The following is a 20827-nucleotide window of genomic DNA, read 5'->3' as shown; positions in this document are numbered from 1 at the left end:
TTCTTTTTCTTTTTCTTTTTTCCCCCACTCATGTTAAGTCAATGTAGATTTCTCATATGCATGCTAAGTCACATCGGGTGAGGGGGAGACCACCAGAGTAAATTCGTGAATCCGATGTTGACGGTGATGCAACAGGTACAATGACCATAAGAATGATGATGATGACGACGACGGTCATGTTAGACAATAGCGACTAAGAATGTTGACAATAAAGACAAGTTGCACGGGCATTACACGGCTTAACAATAAATCAAGCTCACATTTCCAAGACCAAATTAACAATTACAGAATCCCCATCGGAAAACCAGATTGCCAAAAGTCGAAGTCACAATAATCACGCCTATACAAATTCTTACCCATAATTTTTCTATGCCTTTTTTTCACACAGCATATACTTGAACAAATATCGACATATTTGACTTACACGGAGATACGAGCTTACGTAGATCATGCTGCACGTATTTAGTCGTTCGCAAGGACATATCAGTTTTATGTACATTGAGAGAAGACTGCCTTAAGCCTGAATGCTTTAATTAATGGTAGTTATGCCGCTGAACTGCACATAAACCTGCTCCAGGAAAAATAAACATCAGTGCTTCGTGAACAGACTCATCAAAAGAATGTCATTGTTACCAAAGTTGATGCTCAGAAGCTCAAGCCAGAATGGTGTTTTCAAGGGAATGCTATTTTGGACCTAAGACTATGCTCTAAATCTTATATGCACGGCTGCGATTCATTAAATGGATCTGATGGGTAAAGAACCTCCATATCAGCATCGTCCATTAGAAAAGATCGACTCATGCTCGCTGAGATTCATTAAATGGACTACTTGGTCAAACTCGACCACTTTTCACCAATCAATAGTAGTAGTAGTAAACTAGTAACTAGAGAGATTAATTTGAATCAACTTATGAAAATTGGGAGACCTAAAATCAACTTCGATGAGTTGAGGGACTAATTTCAAAATAACTTAAAAATGATAAGAGGGCATAAAATAGATGTTTTCTAAAACTGCAACCTTCTGATCAAATTCAGCAGAACCATCATTTCAATATACGCAAATAGATGTGCAGGTGTTATGTTGGGCCAGATACGATGGCATGCAGCCCTACATTGATAATGTATGGTGGACTAATACATGATGAACGACCTGCTACTGTTTTGTTACTGCTGATATAACTGAGATCAGGCCTCAGGAAGTATACCTGATATTTAATTCCTATCCAATAGGTCTAATTAATTTGGTCTTAACAGCACTAATGCAATTCTCTTTTATGCCATAACAGAAACTTGTAGTATTGAATATCATCATTCAGACAACTCAGCATTGCCAACCTAAAGTACACCAACATATGAAAACACACATATCAACTACAAAATGCTGCTGTTAATCATAACATGTACCATTGGTCATATAGACATCTAAATGACTATGGAGGTCATTAATGTGTGACACATAGCCATGGCAACCGACTTGGGAATAAAATGCCAACTATTACCTGTATGTTCTTAGATTTGAGGGCAGCAACACATAAGATAAAACATATGTTGTCATCAATTATATATATACATTATGAAGTTTAGAAAGTTCTTGACAGTATAACAATGTTCCAGGTATGCAATTGTGGTATCTAGTGATTGGATCAGGGAAGTCCAAGATTATTAGGATTTAGGAGTAAGGCATACCTCTTAATCACCGGCTGGAACTACCAAGGTCAAAGTCCATCGTGTAGTCATATTCAATGGTTGGAATTACCGAGGCCATAAATTTCAAGAATAAGAAGAGATACCTGGAAGCAAGTGGAGCGGTAAGCAAGCACAAATAAATAAATAAACATAAAAATAAAAATCCATATGCATAGCAAATAAAAACCAATATCATGTAAATTAGAAATAAATATAAGGGGCTGAAATGTGATAAAAAATTCGTCGTGGTACCTAAATTTTAATTGAGATGGTAAATAGAAAAACATAAACTCAAAGGGAAAAAGCAAAAAGCATGAGAAAAAAAGTTAGGTTTCAGGTTATTTTTATTTATTTATAAATATAGGTTAAAGTATCAAGGAGTCAACTTGAATAACATTACTTGTCAACTTCCGGTTCAACACCACGAGACATTAGAACATCAATGATCTTTTTCATCACTGCACCATGTCGACATGGATGAACAGAAGCATGTTTACCAGGCAAATGCGGATGATCCTCAATCGTCACCTGTATGTTTCCAACAAGCAAAATCCAAATTGTTACATGTGTCAATATAAGCCTATGGTGATATGCCATCACATAAACAATTTAAAAACTGAAGCAGATGAAATTCAAGAAATCTAAAAGCAGATAGTACCTAAGTAGTAGAAGAAAACATGCCATTAAGTTCATCTAGTTGCAAGATTAACAACTATCCGCAGCATCTAGTTTATTAATATATATACCATGTTCTGAATCATTTTTAAGGTCTCACAGACTGATGTCTAGCAATGAAATTAAGATACTGTTATATTTGACAGAGATGCAAGACACTCTACACAAGATCACCACATCCAACAATTCACTGAACAATGCAACTAACATAAGTGTTATTCAAGCATCCTAAATCCTAGCAACTGGAAGTTCTTACTTCTGAAAGAATAAATATCATAAATCAGGACTTGCAAAAGAATTATCAAAACTCAGTTATGCATAAAATGTCACATGTTATGCATAAAATGTCACATAGATCGAAGTCTGACTTAATAATAGATACCGTATTAAATTCATAAGTATAGATGAAAATAACACAGAACATACGGAAAGATATATCAAGAACAGTAAAACAACATGAAATGCATGACTACATGCATAAAAAAATACCCTTCTAGTGAAGACCTCAGGAACTACAATGAAGGGAGAAGACTGATATAGCTACATAAGCCTTAAAAAATTAAGAGATAAACAAGTTAAAAGCTATGTTGCACAGGTACGGTGCCGGTACGAGTGCGAGCGTAGACATGGGTGTGGATACAGGAGTAACTGGACCTATCATATTCGTAAAGATTGGATATGAGGACACGACTATATGAATACATATTGAAATTAATAATTTATATGAGATCGATATTGTTTTTTTCATTCACATGTTATGAGAAATAAATGCTTACAGCATTTTTATGTTTTTATTATTAAGTAGAGAATAAATTGGAAAATCGCTCGTTGTTTAACTAGATTCCAAAATGGTCCTTTAAAATCATACTTACAAACCCGGTATGGCTTCAAATGAATCCGATTTGAGTCCAACGAGTTGCAGAAATTGGACGTCAAGTGTAAGATAAACATCCAACAAGGGTATCACGAGTGTTTTAAACTAAAGCATATAATATATATTTGAGTACACGTCTGAACAAATTTATGTTTATATTCAGGAAGTGTCCAAGAATGTCGGGCACAAACAAGGACACGGATACTGAAAATGTCGGATGCAGATACAGGAGCCGAGATGAGGGGTCCAGGTGGCTTAGGTTGAAAGTAAAAGCGATGAAGTAAAAACAGAAGTGAACTCACAATTTGAAGGCAACACCCAATAAAAGCAACAACAACAAAGAAAGAAAAAACAAAAAACAAAAAACAAAAAAAAACAACAACACATATAAGCAATTCATAAGATGAAAACGCCACATATTTGCAAGTCAAACAAGTTGAGACGCTACCGTTTTGTGTGCATGATCTTGGCTAACATCTTCCAGTACAAGTTCTGGTTGTAAAGGCATCCGTGACTGCAGAAACAAAAAACAATTAGTTTATGAAGCCCATGTGCATACTGATTTTGTTACTACTCAGACATAATCAGAGAACAACATATTATTTGCATAAAGCTGTGCTGCATGTCATAAAGTATATATTTGTCCCCAAGCAGATTACTCTATAAATGACAAACAATAATGTTGGAAAAGGTTCATGGAATCTGGATGAAGTTTTGAGTTTGTTTGACACTTTTGGCTTAAAATTCATTAACTTAAGATTTTTGATGAAGTAGTTAACCTGGCACAACATCATAGCTCCATATTTCAAATATGTTGAGTTCAAAACCCATTATTTCCATATAAAACATGATTCTTTACCCAAATTATTCGCTTTTCAGAACGAGTCATCTTCACATTGAAGGTTATCCAAATGTAGCCTAAAAGCCAACCAGAAGGATACTATAGCTTCTGTAAATCGGTAGGTCCCAACACATCAACTTAACCTCTCAAGTAAACATGGTTAGTTTCTAACTCCATCTTAAGTCATGATGAGGCTTGACGCATATTTTAGAGAGCTACTTTGTGGACTAAAACTTGAGTTCTGTAGAACAGTATTTTTCCAAATCCATGCTTTAAATGTATGCATGGCCGAATATGGCCTCAGTGGCTCTAAATTCATAGTTACATAGTACGCGGTATAAAGCGGGTTGTGGTACGAATTCAAGTACACAATTCACCACCTTGCTATTTTGAATTTGAGGGGCACGTGGTACGTCGTAAATATTTTTAGGGTGCACTTACCATTTTTCAAAGTATATAGTAGATAACTAGAAATTAGAAAGCTAATTATGTATTCAATTATTTTTTTCATACAAAATACCTCAATGCTTGACTTTCAAAAAAATTTAATACATAAGACAAAAAATATATAAATTATAGACTAAGCACTTAATAATTTTGTTTCAACCTTCTAACTTTCTTTCCCTTAGCACTAAGTGCATCTTCAATTAATTCCGATTCCAAGTAGTTCCATATAAGTTCCTCCAATTTACTTGGAAGTGGATCACTATCCTATCCTTTACAAGGACTTCGTAATACTCACAAAACTGAGACAAGAGGCGAATGTTTGAATGGATGAATACTAAATCATAAATATGTTCCTTCATGGTTGTTTTTCTATTATGTGCGCATTGTGCGCCTCGCTTCACTCAGGCACACACACGTCACATTGTGCCTTGCACATGTGCATATAAAGGAATTTTGCACATCATATACTAGTAAGCGGTACGCCAATTTTGGGGAACCAATTTTTATACCCTAGGGAATCGGTTCACAAATATGCCGGTAATCGGTTCGCAATAATTGTATGACGGTTTGAGGAAGGGTCCCAGAAATTATGCATCTATGGCTCTAATTCTGATCCATCTTAAATTTCTAGCCACTATACCAAGACAGCGACATTGTGGGGATCGGAGAATATACTTGTATAGTATGATACTCAACACAGGTTTTCTCCATTAGGTAGGGTCAGAACATAAGCTTTTGTCTAATAATAATTTTTTCAAGCTTCTTACTAAATATGCATATTCTGCTGGGCTGGATTTGAATCTAGGTGACTTTAATACTGTTTAAACTCCCTGTCAAGATAATTCCAATGTTGTGACCAGCATTAAGGATATCTATGTTTACACTTAATTTAATGATCAAGTCTAATTGTCAGATGCAAATTCATCCTTCTTGTAAATCAGGCAACCAAACCACATGTCTATCTGGACAACAGCACTGGTCACGTCCAAATTCCAAGTCTAAGTGACGCTAAGCACTGCAAACACTAGCAGTATCGACAGGAGGATCTAAACATATGCACCCACACCAGTAACAGTCTGAACATTGATATTGGATATAATAAGGTATTAGTTTAGATATAAACAGATCAGATCAATGTACCTCCAGTCCCTCTTTCACTCGATAGAAAGATCAATGGCTTTTTTAAAACATAAATCTAGTATCTGTAGTGTAAAGGATAAAGAGGTTGCCTCATTTTTGTCCTAAACATGTTAACATCATGTAAACAAAAGAGGTAGACCACAAGGATTCCTCATTATCTGGAAATGACGAAAGACCAGCTTTGCTATTTATAACTACGCAGATAAACTCAATCTTATTGGAAACTGATATTTTACTTTAAACTAACAACTGCCAAATAAGTGAAAATTTCACCTCAATAGAACAAAGAAAAATTACATCAAAGACAGAAAAAAAAGCTAAAGAGAGAATTTGGAGATACTGGCTACAATGCCAGCAGATTCATTAAATGAATAGTAAGTTTTCAAGATACTTTCTTCAATGAACGCTACGGAAGATTAAAACAATCTTAGTAGATCAATTAGTAAGCATATAGAAATAGATATTGTTTAATATTGAAACCACTTTGTAAGTATTTATTACAATAAGAAAATTGTACAAGTAATATCACCTCGTCGTATCCAGTAAGCCACACTCGAGGAGTTTGGTAATACTTGTCATAGCTGCATTTTGAGGAGGATAAAAAAATTAAGACTATGTTGGCAACCAAAGCACGAGCTAGACATGAATCAGTAAGTATAATTGTGAATGATTAGCATAACAGTAGAGATAAATAAGTAAACTTTAGGGTGGAACTTCAAAATAGAAGCGGGTCTAGACTGGTATTTTCTTAACCAGGCCACAGTTGCACCATATAAGAGTTGGTCCACAAAAGAACTAGTCTAGGGACTGGATTTTGAACTAGAATAATCTAATTCAATTTGGCCCAAATATTGCCAAACTAAAAACAAGATTTTGGACAAAAGGTGTATCACCTAAAACAAGTTCTGTGGAGATGCCAAACACACCCTTACTAACGATTCTTAGGCAGGGGTCGATCCACTCATGAGAAGTGGTGTCACGGGACACCACTCCCTCACTAGTTATATAGTTTAGCGCCTTCCTTTCTACCCTTGAGTTGGCCATATATGCAAATAGACCCAAAACAAATGAAATTGCGTTGCTTCACATTCAAACCCAACAATAGATAAAATGAACATGTGATCCACTTGAAATATACCCCAGTTTGACAAGGTGAAGGGTTAAAAAGAGTTATTTTAGTAGTATGCGTCTTGTTTCGGTATTTTTGCAGTGTGTACTCATCTGATGAATCTAATCCAACAGGTTCCTTATATGTACTTTATGGGTTGAAGTTACTAAGATGTGATTATGTATTTGACAGGTTATTAATGATGTGATTATATGTAAATTTTTTTTTAAAAAAAGCTATGAAAGTTTTTTAGGGAAAATTCTAAATTTTTTAATTATAACTATCTAGTGACACCACTTTCTAGAAATTCTAAATCCGCCACTCTTCTTAGGTCTTATCAATAAATAAATAAATAATGTGAAATCTTACAGATTAAATAAAACAGATGAGAAAAAGTAGTACGAATCATAGAAGAAAAAAAAATTGTTGGTCACAAAGAAAAACCAAGAAAGAGTTTACAAGAAAGAGTTTACATTCAAAGGATGGAGGAGATAACCATATTGCAGATAAAATATGTTGAAGGTCACGGAGAAATAATAGTGATAGTCAGAACCAATTGAAAATTAAACAAACAAAGCTCCTACACTTAAGTGAATTTCAGAACACAGACACTGGCCACACACAAATAAGTGAGTGTTGACACACAAAAACACACCCTCCCCCCATGCACACACATATATGTGTGCATACACACACATATATGTGTGCATACACGTGTACCTATATATGTGTGGGTGGGTGGGTACGTGTATGTGTGCAGCAGTTGTGTGCGGGTAAGCATGCACGGATTTGTGCATGTGTGTATGCGCGCATGCTGAATTAGTAATTCTTATCAGGAGTCATTTAATATAAGCTTCCCATTCTAAATTGAATTTTGAATTTGTGATCTGTACACATTTATTTTAAAGAACGTTTGAGGTAGACTGTTGCTATCATTAAAGTATCAAGAGTAGCTGTCAAACAATAAAGAATCAAACAAAGCTTTTATGAAACGGCCTTACATCACCTGATGAAATGCCTCAAATGATTTTAGACGTAGGTAAGCTAAAGGATGAAACAGTATTGTAGTGTCTGCCTTAAATATCCATATGGCCATTCATCTCAACCCTCAAAAGTAATGGCATGCGCCATAAGCAAAGCTCCTTTTTTCATAGAATTGCAAAAAGGTTGATGCTTCACTTAGCACTTTAACTACTTAAAAAAATAATTTGACCTTCTAATCTGACAAACTTACTACAGTATATGTAACGGGATATTTGATTAGTCGTTATAATAGCCACAAATGAGAAGCAACTTACGTATCAGGTTCAGTAAAAACAGATAGCGCACAACAGAAGGGAAAACAATTTAAAGTGCTGATTTCATGTCAAAATGAGAAGCAACATGTCTCAAAGAGATCAAAAGAGCATTGGCTTAAAGTCCCGCGTAAGATGGTTTTTGAAATCTACACCATCAAAATATAAGCACGTACATGTCTCATCTAGAGTTTTTCTTAATTGATATTATTTATCTTATCCACTAGATTAGGTTTTACTCTTTTTCTTCTTTTTTTTTTGCATGTCAAGTCTAAATAATGACAAAAATATCAGTTGCCAGGATCCACTTATTGTCATACATTCAATTGATATTAAGAGCTTAATCACATTTTAGCACTTCTCAGCACTTAGCATTTGTGATGAACAGAATGTAGATGTAGAGAATTTACTGCAATGACCAACTTACTTCCTTGTATAAAGGACAGTTTCAGCTGCAAATTTTCAAAAGACAGTAGCAGCTGCAATTGAGTTGCAAGCGATTGAAATTTTCTTTGCAAAAATGAACTATTTTTTGCCCAAAAAAATGACTTGCAATATGCACTCTATCATGATGAATTCATGGTAGACAAAAATAAAAAAATAAAAAATAAAAAATCATGGATATAGTCTGCATCACAATATGCAGCATGATGCAGGCAATATTGTCATTCATGTGTGAATTGCGATGGTAGCCTGCATCATGCCAATCCTCTGCAGGAACATCAAGTTCATTAATGGAAAAAAACTCAGCTCTTACGTGATGCTCAAGTCATATGTTCGAGTGCGTAGAATGTTATCATCCTCAGGTTCATGTGCAACAAGATATGCAGACTGCAAGGTAGCCTGCATTTATTGAAAACTCAAAAAATCAGTTCATTTGTAACTCGCATGCTATAAATGCTTTAAACACATATAAGCCAAAACAAGAAAAACTGGATGCCACGTATTACCGGAAAACAGTTCCTCCACTTCAGACCAATGAGAAAAACTACAAACTAAATAATAAACTAGATGAGGGTTAACAAATAATTTTTCGCATTTATAACTTTTAACATGTCTGAAGGTTGCTGCCACAGGGCCTAATACGTGTGGCTCACAACTTTTTTCCTCAAAAAATGCCTTGAGCCTCCCCTCGACTTGCCTCTTAAGCATTGTCTTAAAGATCTTAGAAATATCGCAAAATATTCCAACTTGATCATATATACTTTATAGAGCTTGCTAATAATCATTTTACCCTGGTATAATTTGTTATATTCAAGATATGACCCACAATCACAGAAAGAAAAATGTGCTTCAGCCAATACCAAGTAAAGCAAGGCAAAATATATTCAATTTTAGGTAAAGAACAGTAATACATCCACTTACGGGATCAGACTCAATAAGATTTTCAGATTCATCATACTCTGCCATATCGGGTATATCCTCTTCATCCTTGCCACCAAAATATGAGGAGATAGATCTAATAGTCCTGCCTTCACTAATTTCTAGGTTGTCCATGGAAGGCAAGCTGTCCTCATCATCACGCTTTGTCTCTGTAAGTCAAATACAATATAAACTAAGGCAAAAAGTGCACATAATTATGTTGTAAGATGCATATAGTATTATACCATTTGGTCTCCCATGAGTTGCAAGCCAACCATCATTATCATCATTATCAAGAAGAACTTCCCCGCCTGCAGCTTCATACTCTTCTTCTACTGAAATTGCCCTTCTTAAACAAGGCACTGAAAACACAAGTGTTTTGATTAAAAAAACATGGTTTCCAGTACGACATACAACAAAAAGAAAATTTTTTAATAGTGTTTATGTTAGGTCCACTCGGTCCTGCAATGACTAAATTGGGAGTCAAATGTCAGTTTATAAGAGAATTGGTTCACTCCTTCTCACAGCTAGCTTTTACCTCCTACATCACAATGGTATCAGATCCAAACCCACTTTCCCAGATGCAATAAAGCGGCGCTGGTGGAGATGGAGGTAATCGTGGTCTTTGCTGAGACTAGCCTAGTACAAAGCTAAAGCAGCAACGTGAAGTTTGCAGAGTTTGTCGAGACTAGACTAGTGCAAAACCAACCAGCGTGGGTGCTAGGACAATGGAAGCGTGGCGGTACGCTAGGAACCATTTAGTCCCACATTGACTAAATAAGGAGTCAATTGTGGGTTCATAAGATATATGGATCCCCTCCAAATAACGACTAGCTATTACTCCTACGTCTCTTACAGTTTACATTGACCAATGTGTAGAACCTATTCTTCATGAAGAGAATGCTACAAATTTACAAAATCCCAACAAATATTCAAGTCTCAAGAAACATGAACTACTCAGAGTTTTCAGTGATTCCCTTAAATTAAAGGAAAATTTGCACTTTGGTGCCACAAAGTTGTCATCTTTTTTCTTTGATGCTCCAAGCAATCTAACAGGAGTTAAATTTTGAGGCATAAAAGTCCAATGAGGGTGAAATTTTGGGACACCAAACTGTCAAAAACAAACTTTGCGTCACCAAAGCTCAAAAAAGGCGACAACTTTGCAGCACCAAAGTGCAAATTATCCCAACTTGAACTCCTTAAACTGCAACAAAACCACCAAAACCCCTAATAAGCTATAATCATATTCCGAACACTCTAAAATCTTTCAGAGAATCCCACGACCCCCGATAACAGAAACAAGAAAACTCAAAAAGAGGCGATTTTGAGATCTAGGGTTCGATCAAATACCGTTCCTCGTGATGAGATACTGCTTATCAGCAGGCAAATAGGACTTCCTCTTGCTCGATTCCCCCGCCTCCCTACAAAAATCAACAAATTAGAGAGAGAGAGAGAGAGAGAGAGAGAGAGAGAGAGAGAGAGAACCAAAGCTAGGGTTTTGAGAAAAGTGGGAGTAGTACCAGGACCAAGTAGGGCACTTGGAGACGAGATTGTCGCCGGCGATGACGAACTCGGAGACGCTGAGGACGCCCTTCTCCTTGAAAGCGGAGACCGTTCGAGCGCTCGTGATCCTCTCCACCGTGCCCTTGAACGCTTCGTGCAGTTTCTGCGTGAAAACCATCGCTGGACTTTAACCCTAAAAAGAGAGAAGAGGTTAGGTTTTCTAGATCGATTTGGGGGAGAAATCGGAGCTGGGATCAATAGTTGGGGGAGGCTGCGTGCACTTTGATTCCACACAGCCTGAACGCTTTGAAGTCCCCAAGTTTTCTAGGGATTAAAAATAAAAATACCTCAAAGCTTAAAAAGAGTTCTACTTTGGTACCCCGAGAGTTTAACAGGGCATGGAAGTTAAATCTAGGGTAAGTTTCACGATCGCAATAAACCCCGATAACTTTAGCATTTCGCAGAAAGCCCCCATAATTAGAAGCAAAAAACAACGTGAAGAGGCAGCTCGCAGCTACGCCTAGATCAACAGGAAAAAGGAAAGTTATAGGGAGTTGGTGTAACTTACTCAAAAGTATTGGGGGTCTAGACCGATTTTGAAAGTTATTGTGGGTTTACTACAAAATACTGAAAGTTCTTGGGGGTTTAGTATAATTTACACTTTTATATCTTATCTTTATTAAATTTTGGGGTATTTTTGGGCAACAAAACTTCGGGATACCAAATACGGTGAAAGCGGCAGAAATATTTGAGTGCAATCCTAAACTTTGTCATAATCTCTTTTTGTTCCTTCTTTATTTTATATTAACTATTATCGTGTTATTTTTTAATAGCTTTCGATTTAGTTCTTTTAACTCATTCTTATATTCTGTTGATGTACTACTGACACAGTCAGTTATATCCGTGTTTGGGAGAATTTGTTGAGGATTGATGAAGGGGTCGTTTTCTTCACTGATTTTATGTTTAGTTTTTGAATTGGGGTATTTGAAAAATCTGCACAAGTAGAAATTCGTAAGAGGGTGAAGTTTGGTTCCCACGTTGTACCTCCGATGATCAAGTTAACTGATGAATTTGAGTGGGGATTAAAGAGTGTTGTAATTCTTGTGCGTGTGCGATATGATTTGCAGAGTTATAAAGTTTTTATCATAATCTAGAATTCGGTCTCCGCCCAAGTTGAAATAGTACTTGTATTTATACTAAGACGGTAAGGGTAAATTGGCCACTTTAGCCGAGAGCAGAGAGGCGGTGGCGAAGTATGGGCTGGCGGCCATGTCAGCACTTGTTTTATAGGCATTGGTTAGCGAGTGGAGGGAAGGTCGCTTCGGCATTAAATGAGAAGAGACCGGCAGCATGACATGGCCACATGGTCCGATGAATCATGAAGACTATTTGGGCTAGAGTCATGATGACACCTGCCAAGTATTAAATGCGATGTTGACCCATTGTCATAGAGGGAAAGGCTCGATACGAAAATAGTCTTTTAGCTTCGTCGAGAAGTAACGCCTTTCGAGTCGGCTTCGTAAGGCGTCTGGCAAATGGTCGTGAGGACTTGTGGCGAGTCGTCTTCGACAAAAGGGAGGTGACAAGTTCCGCCTTTCGAGTCGACATGAAGGAACGTCGAGTCGTCGAGTCGGCGGAATGGTCGTCCCACTGGTCTCTAGCCGCCAAGTTGATTGGGGCATAGCATGTGACACACTTGTCAGTTACTTAACAATAAACTTGCGCTTTTAGCGAACGGGAACACCACAACATTTTCCTATTCGTTCTATTAATTATATTTTTTTCAATTCTCCCTAACGTAATTTTTTTTCTAGGTATAAGCAAGTTCATTTACCCATGTCTCTCCGCAAGAAACTCAAATCCTATAATACCAAAACACTACAAAATTAGAGCAATATTCAAAGCACATATAGTATGGATGAGATATCCAACATCCAAAAACATATGACGCAATGTGAAAGTCTACAAAAAAACACTACCTAAAAAGGGAAGTTACAAGGAGACGAGGGATATGAACTCATCAAAAGGTTTTGAATACCGGATCTAATATTTGCTTTAGAGTTTTGAAGGAAGGCATTGAATTTTTGCGGTCTTCAAGGCTTATCTTGCTCTGAGATATAAATACCGATCGGCTTGCTAGCGGCTACACCACTCAATCGTATGCTCTTCCAAATTTTGCCTGCTTTTATTTCAATTGAACTTGTTGCCTTCTCTAAATATCTTCACATTTATGACCATGACAGAAAGATACGTCGAAATAACCAGAGTTCAAAAATTTAGGACTTCCACTCTGTGCATTTCACCTGATACTATGCACATAAACGTGCGCCTCACGGCACGCACAGAATAATAAGCCCAAATACTACCAAAAACACATTCACACAATGTTAGCTATATCACTTCCATTCTCAACTATAAAATAGTATTTGACGATTTCAACCATTTCCAACCCACATTAGTTTCACCCCCTTTGCATCCTCTGGAACTGTACATAAGTTGTCGTAATCAAAGAGACAAAATAATTACGAAAACAGAGCCTTCTTCAAAACAAAGACGACAACATAAGCAACCAAAACCATAACAAATTTCTTGGAGGCCAACACCCTCAAATTTATCCTCATCCCACGCCCTCTCATAAACTTCACCGTCCAGCTGACTGAAGAACCAATGTAGGATAAAACCATAGCCATAGCTTCCTTCGATCCACCAACATAACCTGACTCACGAGGAACATCCACAAAATTGGGACCATCGGGTTCACCATTGCAAACCCGATGATCTAACCCTAGGAAATCGTTCAAGAAATCAGATAGTCTGATCAAGATCCGAGCTAACCATGCAACCTCGTTGTCTGAGATGGGTCGCCTCATCCAGTCGCCTTTGTAGTGCACGTCAGCCCAAGTTCGGCTCCCGATACCTGGATGCTTGGGGGTGAAGACTTCAGTGCGATCCTGCTGGGTATCAAGAGGTTCCGTTAAAGGAATGGGAGAGCGGGATGAAGCTCTAATTGAGCCACCGAAGAGGATATGCATTTTAGATTTGATGGAGTTTAAGTTTTGGAGGTCGCCAGAGGCGGCTTGGATCTCGTGCTCCGCTCGTAAAACAAACAGCTACAAAAATAATCATATCAAAACCAAGTTAAAGAAAATAAAACAAATATGAGTTGTAGGTGGAGTACAAATTAAAGATGCCTGAATTGGAACAATCAGCAAAGTTCCATATGGTTATTTGCAAATAGATGATAAAAGGAATGATAGTAGCAGTGGTGGAAAATAGATAATTTGCATACAAAATAACAATTTGAGGAACCCATCATAAAGATCAGAATATAGAAAATGAAGGATGGCCTTCATATCACAGATATAACCTAAGTCAATAATGAGTACCAAAGTGATGATCCCAGCTACCAAAAAGAAATTAAGTATCACACCTACTTCAGGATATCATTTCTTTTTACATAGTTGAGCATAAGACAGAAGGGCAAAAATTAATAGATATTTCAGATTATTCATACCTGTAGTAATTTAGGAGCACCATCCTCGCCATCACTGAAAAGTCTTAGGTCATTGTTCCAGTTCTCATGTAAGAAGGACCCATCCGCATCATTCTCACATAGACCATCCTCCCAATCCTGAAAGGAACATAGAACTTAGCATCAAAATTGCAGTATCAAAAACAGTAGTAAGTAGCACATTATAGGAACTATAAGACTTCAGTGACTAATCTTTAACTAGAGAAAAGTGTGATTGATATTGGTCTGGGACCATATTAAACCAACTGCATTCTGCATTAAGTACTACCGATAATGGACAAAAAAGGAAATTGGAAGCGGAAAAATGTCTTCAAAATATGTCACTACCTGCAACTGTTCACGAATTGAGGGGACATATTTATGTATGTTATCAACATTTGACGAAAAAGGTCGTGACTGTTTAGAATGATAAGCAGTATCCACTTTGTGAAGAAAGTCCATCAGCTCTCTAGAGGAAGTTAATATATTTAGAATCTGCAGAAACAAATTGCATGTCAGCCAAGACAAACTATATCATCATTAAAATGGCAATGATAGAGCAAAGCAGCAGGTTCAAGCAATACTGAAATGAAACAATAGATTAAACCTATTTGGGAAGTAAACCTTCCTATTTAGCTTTATATTCAAGCAGCAAAAAAGGGGAGAAAAAAGAAAAGAAAAGAAAAGGGCAGATCTTTCACTGGGAAAGAGAAGGAAAAAAAAAGCCTATTGAGGTGCACACATAATAAAAGGAGAATCAGGTAGTTTCAAAGATGACTGGACTTTGCAATTTTAGAAGTGTTAAAGAGTTTTTTAAGCAGCAATAATATCTCCACATGTGCACAACACAGACATGTGTGAGCATGTGCACATGCACTGATGCACACACTGCCGAACACACAATTTGGCGACTGAAGATAGTTTTGAGGCAATAAGATATCTCTATAGACATGTTAATGCCCATTGCAACAAACACCATCAATTTCATAGATGGCCAAATCACACAATTTTGCAAGTACTCAAGTTTTTGGCAGAAGCAAAATCTGCAAGCACATTTTGCTTCATAACTTCAAATTTGAATAAGCATGCATGCACACACAGGCGTGCATGCACGCGCACATGAAGTAATGGGTGCTCCACACAGATGAAATGAGTGTTTCGCTCAATTTTCAAATTTGAATCGGCACATATATGCACAAACACCTAGATGCATATGCGCACATGCATGAGCTTGCACGCATCCATATGCACACACCACAGAGGCCAAAAGCCAAGTCTGCCGATGGCATGCACTAGCATTGACACACAATTAATAGAAGCTCTGCATGAAAGCTTAAATTTAACTAGGATTATTTACCCTGATCCACTGTTATAAGATTTATGCATAGTTGGGATACCTAAATTGGTTAATCATTAATGGAAGCAAATGATGCTTATATTGCACCAAAATTTTAGATGATCTTTTCTTTAAGATTGATTGCTTTTTAGAGACAGAGTGGGATTAAACATAAGTTATTGAAGATTGTTTCTAAAATTTAATTTCACGAAATGAAGCCATTACGAATCATGACAGAGTTGAGGAATCTCTGCAAAAGAAATTAGCACTTCATCATCAATAACAGCGAACTAAAGCCTGCCCTCTTAATTGGTAGTTGTGACAAAACAAATGGGGAAAGGAGAGTAAGCAAGAGAGGAACTTACCCTAAGACCGTGAAAGTCAATTGCTAAGCAAATTGACATTTTTTAAAATGTATTTATCATAGAGAATAAAGATCATACTGCCAAAGAACGATTATGCTTCCTTGGACTTGTAGACAGGAGGCAAGATGGAATTGTATATAAGTTCCTAAAGATATTAGATATACATTATTTTATTACCACATAATTATTTTGGATATCATGACTATTTGGGATGAAAACTTATATGCTTAACTTTAGCAAAGATAAAAACTAAGCAGCTTCCACATATATTGTTAAAAGTATGTGTGTAAATGTATCATACTATCATGCTCTCCTACACAAGTACGAATTCACTGCATTCTGCTAATTGTGTGCTTAGATCAAATGATAGTCCAAAATAATCTTCTTGGTGAAGCAATAAAGCAGTTTCCTTAACCTATAACCCTCTAAATTGCAACCTCTGCAGAAAACCCCAATGCAGGCTTGCAGTAGTCATTGTCCTACTGACATTATCACTCAAGGAAAAGAAGTATACCTTTGTCTTGGCAAAGGTAAATTTGAATTCTGTGCTAATTTTTGACCTTCTCTGAAGGGTAGTACATAAGGCACCATCAAACTAAATGTGTATCACACAAAATGGAGTGTCAGCTGCTTAAAAGTGAGATCAACATGATAGGCTGATAAAACACATTATCTTAGAATTAACTTATATATTCATTTCCTTTTTCAACAAAACATGTTGCAGAAGAGGATTGGGTGATATAATTCAAAATAAAGTTACTGCAAATTGCTCTACAGGATTTCTTTCTAGTCTTGTAGTGAAAAAACTTTTCCCTTTGTACAAAAAAGTGCGCTCACTACATTTCAATAGAAATACATAATAATAATAATAAACATATGCATATATATATATATATATATATATGCATATAATATATATATATATATATATATATATATTCCTCTATAATAATGGGAGGATCTAAGATTCACTATTCATGTTATAGTAAATGTTACAGTAAAAACTGTAACATTGTTACTGTAGCACATACAGGAAGATCCGAGTTCCACCATCCATGCTGCAATAAATTACTGCAGCATTATTACTATAGCACAGACGGAAACTGTAACGTTTAAAAACATCACTATAACATTATTACTGTAGCACGACAAGATACTGTAGCATTATAAAAATGTTGCTGTAGCATTTACAAAAACTATATTTAAATACAGAATTACTGTAGCAGAAAAAAAAGAGGCCGTGTTTTGCACGGGGTGCGCATATATATACAAAGAAAATAAAATAAAAGAAAGGAAAAAGGAAAAATTCAAAGAAAGAAATATATCATTATTGTCTAATTATTCTTCAGACTATTTCTGACTTCCGTCATAGTCTACACGAGGTCAGGGAACCAGATTTTGGCTTTGATTTTGAGCCTACTCCCACAAGATCATCATCGATGCTGTTTCATCTTCATCTTCAAACTACTATAGACATATAATATTTTAATTAAATTATGAAATTGTGTCAGAATCATTCTTCTACAACGCACTCACAGTTAATGTTAAGAGCATCTCAATTTTGGATCCTCATAAATAAATAATTCCACAAGCAATTCACATTAGTATATTATGGAACTAAAGAATTATTTGGAAAAGCCAGGGCTCTACCCCCACCACCCCACCCCCCCAAAAAAAAAAAAAAAAAAACCCAACGCCCCACCCCAAAAAAACCTCCAAAAACAAAAAGAGAACAAAAAATGTGGATATAAAGATCCATTTTTAATCTATACATACATGTTTTGATACTATTACGGGCGAACCAAATATAGTTCTACATTAAAATTTCTGCTCCAATTGTGTGTTACCAAAGCACCAATGGTTATAGAGGCACTGTATTGATGTTTATACACGTGGTATCTTCGCAGAAAAGTCTGAAATTCCTAGTATTCGATAATGATGTAGGTCTATCTGCAAGGTGACCTTGTAGTTAAAACACCTAAAAATCTCTCAGGCCATGAATTTGATGATGCCTTATCCTGAGGACACGCTGACGGTAATATTTATCCCACTATTTCCTTCTTTTCTAAAACCTGTAGAATAGCTTTCAAGAAAGTAGTGAGTATTGGATATCTAAGAAGGATATGTTTGATATTATGCAGGCAAACTAAAGGTACGCCTTACAAGTTATCTTTATGCTCCAGTCATAAATATGACATACGATGAAAAGTAAGCTGGTAGCCTGGTACAATACTTTGACGTGACATATAATTGTGATGGTTTGAAACCCACTGTTTGGCTTCTGGCAAAATCTTCTATATTGCTAGATAGTAGATACAATTGACTTTTCTCATGCTGTGGGTCCACAACCATTCAACAAAATTTCCGCAATATCTACAATATAGTGCATATTTGGGGAATACCTCTCTCATTACCATTTTTCTTGCACCATTAATGCTCATATATCAACAATTTATTCATGTCTATATACCTTTTTTTGGTTCTAGCTACAAGATATTTTTGAGGAAATTTCAAATTTGTGTAGGTCACATGCTAACTGAAAGCTCATGTAGTCATGTTCACATAAATCTATAGTCGGATGTGAACACATTTGAAACATAAGTTAATAGGTTAGTCCTTCCTTAAATGTAAAATCACATTTCGAAGTGGATCTCATTTTGTCTGAGTTTTTTCTATTGCTTACTAAGTTAATAGGTTATTCCTTCTTCTTTAAATGTAAATCACATTTCAAAGTGGATCTCATTTTATCCGAGTTTCTTCTATTGCTTACTCTTTAAATGTAAGACACCTGTATTTGAGAACCAAATTGGTTTTTGGTCTGAGAGGTTAACTACAGCGAGAGAGGACATGCATAGGGTGTTCATTTACTATTGAGAATAAAATTATGATAAAGAGTATCAAGAGAGAGAAGAGTATCAAGAGAGGTAATGTGGTAGGCTATAGAAAAACGAGTATCTAGTAGGCATATTCATGTCAGTAAAGATATGTATGATAGAGTAACAATTAGAGTAAAAACAAAAGAGAAAGAGACAAATTGTTTCAAAAAACAACTTTAGGCCCCAGTCGACGTACTAAATATATCTGAAAGGAGGTCCTATTGTGTACGTCCATTGTGTACGTTACATGATAGTGGTATCAGATTAGTTGATGGTACTTGGGAATGGATAATTTCTAAAACAAAAAGATGAAGAAAAGTCTTTAATCTAAAAGATTTAGAATATATAAGTTGCATGGAACTCGCTTTATTCCCGTTCACGTAATGGGAAAGGGAGCATGAAACGCGACTTATTTGGCATCGGGTACAAGGGGGTAAGGCTTATATGAACGCTAAGGAACATGATACCCCTTAGTTTCGGTTTTTAAATGAAGGAACCTGAATACCTTAATGTACAATTTTCCACAGGAGTTAAATTCAAGGATAAAAAATGATAAAAGAATTATCAACTTGCAATTATGGTAAGCTTTTTGTTATTTATCTTTCTAGAAATGGTTGTTTTTCTTTTCAAAATAAAACTAATTCCAATTCTATATCGGGTCGCCGGGCACAACGACCCAATTCGCTTCTAAATCGGGTCGCCGGGTGCGCGATCCGAAACGATTTAACCCGGGTCGCAGTTACCTATAGTGTCCCACATTCCTGACATTATGATTTAGATTCTTAGAATTATTCGAACAACAATTGAACACATAAAATATAATTTTAGTAAAATGTGAAAAGGAACGAGCATAAAAGCCTAAGCATAATCACTTTTGTTATCTAGAGGACGAATCCTTCATCAAAATAATAAAATTGTAGACACAGTTACTCATTGAGTCAAATCAGAATGGTTATTCCATAATAATATTGAGTCGAGGAAAAGTTGTTTGGAAGTCTTCTCTGCCATGCGTAAGGCCAACCAATAAACGCTTAGTACAGCTAGATGAAGAAGAAGCTTGAATCGTTAATAGAGGATTGCTTGAATTGTTCATTTTGTTATTTCTATTGATACTATATGAGGATGTGGTTGTGAGTTAGGGAAAACCCTAATTATTTCCTTGTTATAGGTGATTAGAGTGGTCATCGTATCTACGGGTAGGACAAAAATCATCAGGATGACTTTTTTCAAGTTCTTTTCATGGCTTTCGTTAAACAGTGACTAGAGTGCGAATTCTAACATCCTTTGGAGCTTGAAGTAATAAATCATAATTGCAATACTATATTGCATTTTACATTGCGATACTATATTGCATTTTACATATTACCATGAATGACAAGCTACCGAATAGTTTTTTTTCGCTCTCATAATAGGTGTCACATTCTCCTGGAATCAAGGTTATCGATAGCGGATAGCGTCGCATAGCGGTGAGACATCGCTAAGGCTATTTCGGTCTATTGCGACAAAATAGCGGTAAAAGGCCCAAAATCAAATAGCGATCTAATTTAGATATGTATAAATACTAAAAAAATTAAAGAAAAATCTAAGGGAGCGTTTGGCAACCATGACGTTTTTGCCGTTTTCGTTTTTTTTTCAAAAAAAACAATGAAAGGTGTTTGACAACCGGGGCGATTTTTTGACTTGACCCTTTACAAAATCCAAAAAATAAACGCTTTTCTTAAAACACCAAAAATGTGTTTTGAGATTCCGTTTTTTCATCTAAGCCGCCGCCCGTCCGCCGCCCGCTCGCCCGCCGCTGCTCGTCGGCC

At 36.3% G+C, this 20827-nt stretch overlaps 2 protein-coding genes across 2 annotated transcripts in view; both read right to left on the bottom strand.

Moving 5' to 3' along the window:
* On the bottom strand, positions 240 to 11280 carry LOC109839481 (autophagy-related protein 3). Its single transcript, XM_020407918.1, has 10 exons — positions 10949 to 11280; positions 10779 to 10849; positions 9674 to 9790; positions 9432 to 9598; positions 8824 to 8909; positions 6193 to 6244; positions 3684 to 3749; positions 2087 to 2214; positions 1687 to 1790; positions 240 to 568 (listed from the first exon to the last, which is right to left on the bottom strand). Exons 1-9 carry the CDS (start codon positions 11107 to 11109, stop codon positions 1694 to 1696), a joined length of 945 nt encoding a protein of 314 aa, XP_020263507.1. The 5' UTR covers positions 11110 to 11280; the 3' UTR covers positions 240 to 568; positions 1687 to 1693.
* The window catches only part of LOC109839480, an 11138-nt gene continuing 3554 nt past the window's right edge, over positions 13244 to 20827 (bottom strand). Inside the window, 3 exon segments of the mRNA XM_020407917.1 lie at positions 13244 to 14041; positions 14446 to 14562; positions 14791 to 14937. Coding sequence (XP_020263506.1) covers positions 13454 to 14041; positions 14446 to 14562; positions 14791 to 14937 — 852 coding nt within the window. The 3' untranslated portion in view covers positions 13244 to 13453.

This window comes from Asparagus officinalis, chromosome 4, assembly GCF_001876935.1.
Source record: "Asparagus officinalis chromosome 4, Aspof.V1, whole genome shotgun sequence".
Lineage (NCBI taxonomy): Eukaryota > Viridiplantae > Streptophyta > Magnoliopsida > Asparagales > Asparagaceae > Asparagus > Asparagus officinalis.
Note: the sequence above shows the minus strand (reverse complement) of the source record. Positions and strands in the feature narration are given on the sequence as shown.

Excerpts from the sequence above, each read along its gene's own strand:
- LOC109839481 (XM_020407918.1), bottom strand. The coding sequence starts at position 11,109 with ATGGTTTTCACGCAGAAACTGCACGAAGCGTTCAAGGGCACGGTGGAG. Across the intron at positions 2,215-3,683 it reads AAGATCATGCACACAAAACG|GTGACGATTGAGGATCATCC; the intron begins GTAGCGTCTCAA and ends GGAAACATACAG. Across the intron at positions 1,791-2,086 it reads GTTGAACCGGAAGTTGACAA|GTATCTCTTCTTATTCTTGA; the intron begins GTAATGTTATTC and ends ACTTGCTTCCAG.